The 10,069-nt window shown below is 34.9% G+C and overlaps 1 protein-coding gene across 2 annotated transcripts in view; it reads left to right on the forward strand.

Annotated features, from left to right (window-relative positions):
* Positions 1-7,943, forward strand: part of bend7 (BEN domain containing 7) — a 9,096-nt gene extending 1,153 nt beyond the window's left edge. Inside the window, exons 2-10 of one of the 2 annotated variants that reach the window (XM_016244111.1) lie at positions 1,395-1,469; positions 1,539-1,811; positions 3,198-3,329; positions 3,409-3,695; positions 5,718-5,943; positions 7,089-7,202; positions 7,433-7,471; positions 7,659-7,706; positions 7,787-7,943. In XM_016244111.1, coding sequence (XP_016099597.1) covers positions 1,395-1,469; positions 1,539-1,811; positions 3,198-3,329; positions 3,409-3,695; positions 5,718-5,943; positions 7,089-7,202; positions 7,433-7,471; positions 7,659-7,706; positions 7,787-7,836 — 1,244 coding nt within the window. In that variant the 3' untranslated portion in view covers positions 7,837-7,943. Of the gene's footprint in view, positions 1-1,394; positions 1,470-1,538; positions 1,812-3,197; positions 3,330-3,408; positions 3,696-5,717; positions 5,944-7,088; positions 7,203-7,429; positions 7,472-7,658; positions 7,707-7,786 lie in introns of both variants that reach the window. The other variant, XM_016244104.1, reaches the window with a different exon arrangement.
* The last annotated feature ends 2,126 nt before the right edge of the window (positions 7,944-10,069 follow it).

Below are 10,069 nucleotides of genomic sequence, written 5' to 3' on the forward strand. Positions count from 1 at the left end.
TTTCTGAGGTGTTAGGTGCATTTCGGGGGAAGGGTCCATAGACCCTCGTAATTGGCCATTTGGTTAGGTGATGGGGAGTTCGATATTATTTGTTAAATATAACAAAAAGTTGTGTGTCTGATTGGTCCAAATGCTACATGACTGATATAAAACCGATAGATTTTATACCACTCATGTATGGTGTATAATTTATTTTGTCTTGGGTGATCTTTATCCTCAGCGCTGTATATATCTGTATGTGAGAAATAAATCATACAGATAAACGCAACACAATAATAATAATAATAAAGAGAAAGTAAAATAAAAAACGATTTATTTTTAATAGGTACTGAGCATCGTCAACACAACGACAATAAGCTTTTAAATAATAACATATATAGAAGGTGTACAGTGTCATTCACTCAAACGCTAAACACCATGAAACTGAAATAATGCAATAAACATTCATTTAACAACATTAGGTGTAACACACAACCCTAATATACAAAACTGATAAGAAAAAACTAAGAAGAAACATAGTTATTTCAACAAAAAATGTAACGCAGGTAATTCTGGGAATGTTAATTTACGGTTATTCACTGTAAATTATACAGTATTTTTCACTTCCAAAAACGGTATACTACCGTAAAATTTATGTCCAATACATGTAGTGTCCAATACAGTTTTTCACCATATATAGTAGGGGAATTTACCGTTAACCATTTAACAGGTTTTTACTGTAGCATTTTTACAGTCTTTAACCGTTAAATTCACGGTCATTTTTTACAGTGTATATAATATAGCTGACAAAAAAAGTTTGTCTTGACTGATATAAAACCGATAGATTTTATACCACTCATGTATGGTGTATAATTTATTTCGTCTTGGGTGATCTTTATCCTCAGCGCTGTATATATCTGTATGTGAGAAATAAATCATACAGATAAACGCAACACAATAATAATAATAATAAAGAGAAAGTAAAATAAAAAACGATTTATTTTTAATAGGTACTGAGCATCGTCAACACAACGACAATTGATTGATTATTGACAATTGATTTAATACAGGGAATCTAACGTCAATATTCATTGCATTTTTATTACATTCATTTCATGTATATTGATGTATATATTATATCTGAGGATCCCAGTTTTTATTGGACATTAATCAAATATGAAATTCATTTTGTGGTTTTGTTTTGCAGTTTTTATAAAAATAGTCATGAACAATCAACTTGATACTAAAGTGTTAAGCATACTTTTTAAACCACCAACATGACCTAGACATGATCAGATTAGATAGATAGATAGTTTTCTGTTTTCTCTACTCTCCTTTGAATAAAAGGCCCATTTCTGAATGAAATTGTATCATGACCTCATAATGATGCGAAAACTCTGCTGTGATTCGTTTAGATTTTAGCCATGAAATGGATGATGTAGACCAGAATGACACTGAAGGAGATGCCCTGGATGCTTCTGAGACTGAAGGTAGCTGTCGTTCATCATAACACACTTCATGATTGTGTGCAGGCTCTGTGTGTTAACTGTGTCTCTCAGTCTGGTTAGGTGATGAAGGGATGGAGATAAAGAAGCAGATAACAGGCATGATGCGCTTGCTGAGTGACAAGACAGGACGAGTGTACCAGCGGGTTGGACGAGAGGGTGAGACCCTCAAACAGGAGCCTCAGGAGGAGGCTCTCAGCCTGCCTGTGGCTCAGAGCCCGGCCCCTGAACATCTCCAGTACGGCTGGAGCTCAGTCCTGATGACTCACGGGCAGTACGGCACCCGCTCCAAAACCCAGAGGATGCTCAATCACTCGAAAGCTAATGGTGAGTCTCTAAACAATGAAGCAATTTGATTACTTTCAGAAGGTTTGTTAAGCATGTTTTCGCTGTGTTCCTCACACTATGATTAGGCTATATTTATATGCAGTGGCCCCAAAACATATTTTGACATTGAAACCATGCTAAAAATGTTTGAATTTGAATGCAATGACAAAAATGCATTGCATTAGATGACAAATTGTCAAAATAAGTGGCATGTATTTTATAGAAATATAGCACACTTATCAAGCAAACATTTCAGAAACAAAGTTTGTTAGGTTTTAAATGATAACATTATATAGACGCTTTTATCCAAAGTAACTTCCATTGCAATCAAGTTAAAAGAAAGTTCAATCACTTCCTGGAAATTGAATCCATGACCTTGGCATTGCTATGGTTGTGCATTACAGAAATGCTCTTTTATTTATTTATGCAAAATACAGTTTTATGTTCAGTAACAAATATTTATGACCAGCACATTTTCTCAGTTTACCCATTTACTCAATTCACTTCATGAATTGAACACGTGTTTCATTATTATATCATAGCATCGTTTGGTTGCAGATGCCACTTGGTTGGACGATTTCAAAATCGAATGCAGTGAAATTGAAACATTGTAGTTATGACAAATTTGGATCACTGTATTTTTCCATTTGTTTATTTTATTTTTAATTTAATTTTATTTAATTTTATAAAATTTTCTTATTTAATTTTATTTTTTTATCACCTAGCTGTTTAGCAGTTTTTTTTATTTTATTTAAATTTTTATTATTTTAGTGCATTTATTTTATTTGATCATTTTAGTACATTTATTTTATTTTTCTTACCACTTAGTTTACCACTTTTTTTATTTAATTTAATTATTTTAGTGCATTGATTTTTATTATTGTATTACTTAGTTTAGCACTTTTTATTTAATTTTAGTTTATTTTAGTGCATTTACATTTTTTTTATCTCTTCACCTAGTTACTGCAGTTTATCATGAGGTTGGATGCCTTTAGTGGCACTGCTTTTTCTTTCTTTTGTTCTGGTATTAAACTCAGCAAAGCCATGCTTCTGCTTAAAGTGACTTCAGATAGAAGCATCTATGGATTCTTTCCAGGGGAAGTTGTATTATGTGACTGTGGGCTACAGAAAGATGTGCTGTCTGGCACTGCAGCAGCAAGTGTCTAGACAGCTCTGGATAACACAGCAAACACGTAACGTCTTCCTTCTGTATACACACAGAAAGACACAGTAACTCCCTCAGTGTCAGTCTGACACACACACACACACACACACACTGGAGTCAGCAAGTCAGACGGCTTTTATGCCTGGTGCTTGGAGCCTCTGGGTGTTAGACATCATCGTTGATGGCCGTTGTGTTGACGATGCATGTGTGTTCTGATTCAGACATGGCCTTGCCCCCTGCACCTGCTGCCATGGCAACTGAGCCCAGCTGCTGTATGTGCAACTGCAAAAGCACCCTGCAGGCCATTCTGCTGGAGTTACGTACCATGAGGAAACTATTCCAAAGTCAGAGAGGTAAATCAAACAGAACTACCCTCGAATTCCTCTGAACACAATTACAGCTGCATTGACCCGTGTACTGCTGCACTCTCAGGATGCCAGGACAAACAGGGCTCCCAGGTCTCACTCTCGTCCCGAACCTCCATCTCCAAGAGGAGGAGCCGAAAGAGGAGGCCGGGTCACAGAGTTACAGTTCTGACCACACCCACTAAAAGAATCACATCTCTGTCGCCACCCGCTGAGACCGATGCTGTTAATGAGTGCAATCAGTCAAGAGAGGACACACCCCCAACAGTGACATCATTTATCCCAGATCCCATTCCCAGTGCCAAGACTCCTTCCTCTCACTACAGCGTCACCAGAGGCCAAAGCACCACAGAGGTACACCACCGTACATGTGTGAATAGATTTGGTAATGAATTGGTAAATGAAGAAAAACTGCTCAACAAATGCTGAGTTAAAAACAACTCAGTGCTGGGTAAATTATGGACAAATCCCGGGATTGGGCTGTTTTGAGCCAGTGTTTAGGTTAAATGTTTAACCCAGCATTCTGGGTAGTTTTAATTAACTCAACTATATATATATATATATCATAGACTGTAAAAAAGATGGACGACTCGTCTCCACTTCCTTCCACTATAGAAAAGTGAAGCCAAAGCATCTCAGTATGACCGCGACCATCTTGAGTAAATGACGTGAATACTTAGGACCATGTGATATTTCAGTTTTTCTTTTTGAATAAAAAGACCCACTGTATATCAGCGTGACAACAACTACCTTAAATGATCAAAACCATCTTTCGGAAAATTTTATTGGAAGTGTAATTAATTTTTTTATTTTGACTCAAGTACCATTCGTTTACATGGAGAGGGCGGGGTTTATGACCTGTACTGCAGCCAGCCACCAGGGGGCAATCAAAGAGCCCCCTGGTGGCAGCTTCACTTTTCAGGACCTGTGAGGCACACCCAAGATATATATATATATATATACTTAGTGAGGTCAAACTATTAATCACGATTAATCGCATACAAAAAATAAAAGTTTTTGTGCATTATATATATGTACTATGCAAACAAAAACTTTTATTTTGGATATATATATATATATATATATATATATGTGTGTGTGTGTGTGATGAGTGCTATTAAAACAATGAATATATATAATTTAAGTGAAGTTATTTTATTATTTAGTTATTAATTATTGTAGTATTTATTAAAGTAATATATATTTATTCATATAATTTGTTTCAACCAATTAGTTCAACAGCACTGATTCATTCAGGAACAATTCAAACAGCTTTCTTTATCAATGAGTCATTAAATCGTTCTCTTAACCAAACACTATCTGTTGTTCGGTTCTGCTGCGGTTTTGTTCAGAACTATTTTCATTGGCAAGACAAAGGCAGAGAAAGTAATTGGTAATATTCTGTCTAAAATGTAAGAAACTCAATATTAATTGTTTAGTTTTCATTTTTGTATAAAAGCAATAGCACACAACACCACTGTTGCTTGAATGAAAAAAATAATAATAATAAATAAATATATATATATGCACTGAACAAAATTATAAACGCAACACTTTTGTTTTTGCCCCCCTTTTTCATGAGCTGAACTCAAAGATCTAAGACTTTTTCTATGTACACAAAAGGCCTAGTTCTCTCAAATATTGTTCACAAATCTGTCTAAATCTGTGTTAGTGAGCACTTCTCCTTTGCCGAGACAATCCATCCACCTCACAGGTGTGGCATATCAAGATGCTGATTAGACAGCATGATTATTGCACAGGTGTGCCTTAGGCTGGCCACAATAAAAGATGAATAAAACACACACACACACACACACACACACACACACACACACACATATATATATATATATATATAAACATCTCGGCAGCAAGCACCAATCCTCAAATTTGAATATTCTTTTTGTCATAGACTGTGATTTTAAAAGCTTGCATGATTAAATTCTTTAAAAAGAAGCATTCAGTGAGCTAGCCAGTAACTTAGTTTTATTTACTTGCCAAAGCACATTTTCACGCTTGGCAAGTTCTGATTTTGGACCGTGTTTGCAGCTGGCTATGTCTTTCTCTCTCAGCAGAATGAGTGAAGGTTAGAAACAACAGAAGGGCTTGAGTACATAAATATGGTTTCACAATTGTCTAGTTTGTGTTTATTCTGACAAGAGTGTGTATGTATGAGCATATGTCTCAGAAAATATTATTAATATGATCTACTTTAGTCTCACCTGACTAAAAGTGAAATCTTGGATTATTCAGTTGTTTGTGTGTTATTGTATGTGTTAATTCCGAAGTGCATGAGCGTGTATTAATTCCTTTTCCGAAGTGCATGAGCGTGTATTAATTCCTTTTATTAATATCCCGCCCGTCTGTCTCTCCCAGCCGGAGGTGCAGTTGGCCGAGGATTATGACATATTTATTCCTAAAGCACAGTTGGACTCTATCTTACTGAACTACACTCGCTCTGGCAGCCTGCTCTTCAGGAAACTGGTGTGTGCGTTCTTTGACGATACCACACTGGCAAACTCACTGCCCAACGGCAAGAGAAAGAGAGGTCTGAACGACACCAGGAAAGGACTCGATCAAAACATAGTCGGAGCCATTAAAGGTTTGTGAATGTAACTAAACCAGACCAGAACTTACACAACATCAGTGTACAGGAGAACGTTATTATGAAATTACTGCTATACATATAGTGGTACTAAAAAAGTATTTGGACACTTAAAAATGACACACTTGAAAATGTCATTGCATTAGATAGTAAATAATCAAACCATGTGGTGTTTATTTAAAATATTTTATTTGCCATTCAAAATATCTCACAGGAAGATGGATGTTAAGTTTTAAGAGATAAAACTCAAACTTAAATGTTCAGAAAAGTGTTAGTTTTGAGTAAAAAATAATGTAGCATTTGATTTGATATATTATAATAATGAATATATGAAATATATAAATACATGTTTATTTATTATTTGTGTACTTGCATTTCTTTGTAATTAATTGTGAAATTTATTATAATGGTGAAATGTGACCCTGGACCACAAAAGCAGTCTTAAGTCGCTGGGGGATATTTGTAGCATAGCCAAAAATACTTTGTATGGTTCAAAATTATCGATTTTACTTTTATACCAAAACTCATTAGTATATTAAGTAAAGATCATGTTCCATGAAGATATTTTGTAAATTTCCTACTGTAAATATATTAAAACTTAATTTTTGATTAGTAATATGTATTGCTAGGAACTTCATTTGGACAACTTTAAAGGCGATTTTTTCAATATTTAGATTTTTTTGCACCCTCAGATTCCAGATTTTCAAATAGTTGTATCTCGGCCAAATATTGTCCTATCCTAACAAAGCATACATCAATGGAAAGCTTAATTTAAAAAAAATGTACCCTTATGACTGGTTTTGTGGTCCAGGGTCACATATGTATTTATTATAAATATTAATTTATTATTATTATTATTACAAATAAATAAATGCACACTTAAAAGACAAAAATACTTAAAGAATAGGAAATGGATAACACATTTTTAAGGTTTTGATTGCTTCTTTGTTGACGGGTTTTAATTTTGTATCTACATTTGCTATTTATTATGTATTATTTTTATTATAGAAAATATTATTATTTGTTACTTGCATTTCTTTGTAATTAGTGAAATGTCAAAATTGTTTCTATACCATTTTTTTTTTCCAGTTTATATAAACTTTTAAATCTGTAATTTTTTACATGTATGTGTATGAATCTAGTGTTCACAGAAAAGTATTGCACAGCCAATGGAATTGAGAAGCTTCCTGGTCCCAGAGACTGGGTCCAGATTCTGCAAGACCAGATTAAACTTGCGCGTCGACGCTTAAAAAGAGGTGAGAACATGACAGAAAGAGAAATACATGCAGGGCAAGTGAAAAGAAAGAGAGGCAGTGGTGTCATACATTACCAAGGATTCGAAGTTGCAACAAAGCTGTTGCTTCATGATTGATGGTTTGCTAGATGAGTGCTATTAAAACAATGGATCGATCATTTAAATGTTAATTTAACAAATGCTTCAATGTCATAATAATTTGTTTCATTTATTTGTAATGATTTCCAGCAGAGACCGCCTCAGACAGTAATGATATTCAGCACAAAACAGGTACTCCGACCAAACCCACACACACAGCATGAATGAAAGCGCTTCAGATTGATGAGTGTCCTTCACCTCATGATATCCCAGCGTTCTTTATTAGAATGATACATTAAATAATATGCTAAAAAACTTCAGAGGACACATTCCATTGGAATATTATTGCCACTAGTATTTCTGTGTGCTATTTTTTCAGAGAAATGTCAGCAAACTGTTGATAAAGTGGAAACTGTGACGCAAAATGGTACTGCAATGCACATCCTTAATATTTCACTTCTAAAAAAGTGCCATTGTTCTAACGTAACCCTTTCTTCTGTACCGCAGGTGCTGCTTATGAGAGAACAGAATGTCTAGTGGCTATGGGCACTGCCTGAGAAGAGATTGTTTTCAACAAAACGCAACCTCCGACCCCCGCAAAGGAGTCATTTTTAATTGTTTTGTCCGTCTAGACCAGTGTTTCTCAACCCTGGTCCTGAGTGCTCCCCAGCACTGCACATTTTGTGTATCTCCCTAATCAAACACACCTGATTCAACTCATGAGCTCATTAGAAGAAACTCCAGGACCTGAAATGGGTGTCAGATAAGGGAGACATACAAAATGTGCAGTGTTGGGGGGCGCTCAGGACCAGGGTTGAGAAACACTGGTCTAGAGTGTAGCACGTATGGAGAGACGCGGCTTTGAAATTCTCACGGTCAGCCGTGCAACAGACAGAAAGTTTGTTTGGAAGGAAACAGCAGTGTTTTGCTGATCAATTAGTGTTCCAGACAGCTATGGACACACTTTTAGAACACAAGTATACTCTCATTTGATCATTTTAAAGTGGGTCGTCCGTCCCAGATGTCACTAGTTGTCTTCGATGAATATTTGGAAGTGTTTGTAGTTTTTCGGCTTCATCCAAATGCTTCACCAAGAAATATCAGCAGGACTGCTGAGAAAACATGACTGTGCCTTTAATTCACTCTGCCATGCCAAGCAACTGATGTCATTTCACGATTGTGCTGTTTATTGACACTTTCTGGTGAAATATGTCGCATTTTCTGTATTAATAGTACTTAATGTCATATTCGCTGCACATAATGTGTTGTTGGTTATATAATCTGGCAGATGGTTATGTAGACCTGTAACTGTTTGACTTCCTGTGTAAGAGGATTTAGTGTCTATTGAATGTGTACAAATGAGTGAATATGAACATTGTCCTGTGTCTGTGTAACAAAGGGTTTTTACCTCACGGTCAAATGCTTGAATAACTATTCATGTTAATATCCGGGTTAAAGCTGTTTGGACAGCATCTGCAGGCTCGATTCCTGTCTCGTTTGTAAAAGCAATCCTAAAAACGCACATACGGAAATGCACTTGTACACCTGGCCCATAGACTTCCACTGTAAGTGCATAACTGTCAACTCAAACTGATGTTTGCTTTTATGAACTGAGATATGAGTCAAAGCGAATGCCGCTGATGCTGTTGATGGAGCTTAAATGGAAATATTCCTTTAAGAGCACAGGTGTTGTGTCTGTGCCTCCTTTTTTAATATTTTATTTATATGTTTTAAAAAAAAAGATCAACTTTATGTTTATTAGTGGAAAGTTGTTTAGTCCGAGACGTCAAATAAATATGGCTGTGTCTTTCATGCTTGACCTAAAAATGCGTCATTTTTATTGGTTTATTTGCTGGGCTTCATTAAACTTGTCTATTCTTTTATTTATCTAGTGTATTATACTTCATTATTCATTATAGTTTTTAAATGCTGAATGAGACTATTGGTACTAATTCAATTTGCCATAAAATTAGTAGGTAAACAGAACCATTACAACTACATTTTATTATATTTACAACTTCTTTTGAATGAACATTTTTAAGTTTAAACCTTTTAAGTTCTATATTAAAACTATACTTTTTAAAATTTTTATTTTTGCATTAACTAACATATTTTACGCTTACAGCAAAGTATCCATATTCAAAACGAAATATATATATATATAATTAAATGAAGTTTTCTGCTTTTTAACCTCACACTGATATAGATAAACAAACAAATAAATTCACACGTAGAAGACAAAATACTTAAGGAACAGAAAAGGGTAACACATTTCATTGAGAAGGGTCATTCTTGAGAAGTGGGACAAAACGGGGCAACATTGAAAAAAGAAAACCTTGTACTCAGATAAATGAAACTACATTTATGTATCTTATATGTACTAAGCTACTGAGCTATGCTTTGATACAACCTCCCAACTTTTCTCTTTTTAACAAAGTGCTTTTTTTTAGCTTGGACTGTGTAATATAATTTCAGCTTTATCTTTAACAGCATTCAAGATGCTTTTAACATTTCAAAACACTTGTTTGCTCTTGTTAGCAGACAGATTACACTTTCACATGTGACCAACAATTCCACAACAAATCTAAAATATCATAATGAACTATTATCAAAATATTAAACTGACGGAGGTGACAGAACTGACCGAGTTGACACATCTGACGGAGGTGACGAAAACCTGAATTTGTAATAATTTTAACTATCAAATACATTGAATCTGTCAATTACTGTATTAAAACAAACACAACAAACAGTGAGTATGTTATTGTTTATAAAGCTTTTATTCAAGAG

The sequence above is a fragment of the Sinocyclocheilus grahami genome, unplaced genomic scaffold (genome assembly GCF_001515645.1).
Source record: "Sinocyclocheilus grahami isolate Dianchi unplaced genomic scaffold, SAMN03320097.WGS_v1.1 scaffold22.1, whole genome shotgun sequence".
NCBI lineage: Eukaryota > Metazoa > Chordata > Actinopteri > Cypriniformes > Cyprinidae > Sinocyclocheilus > Sinocyclocheilus grahami.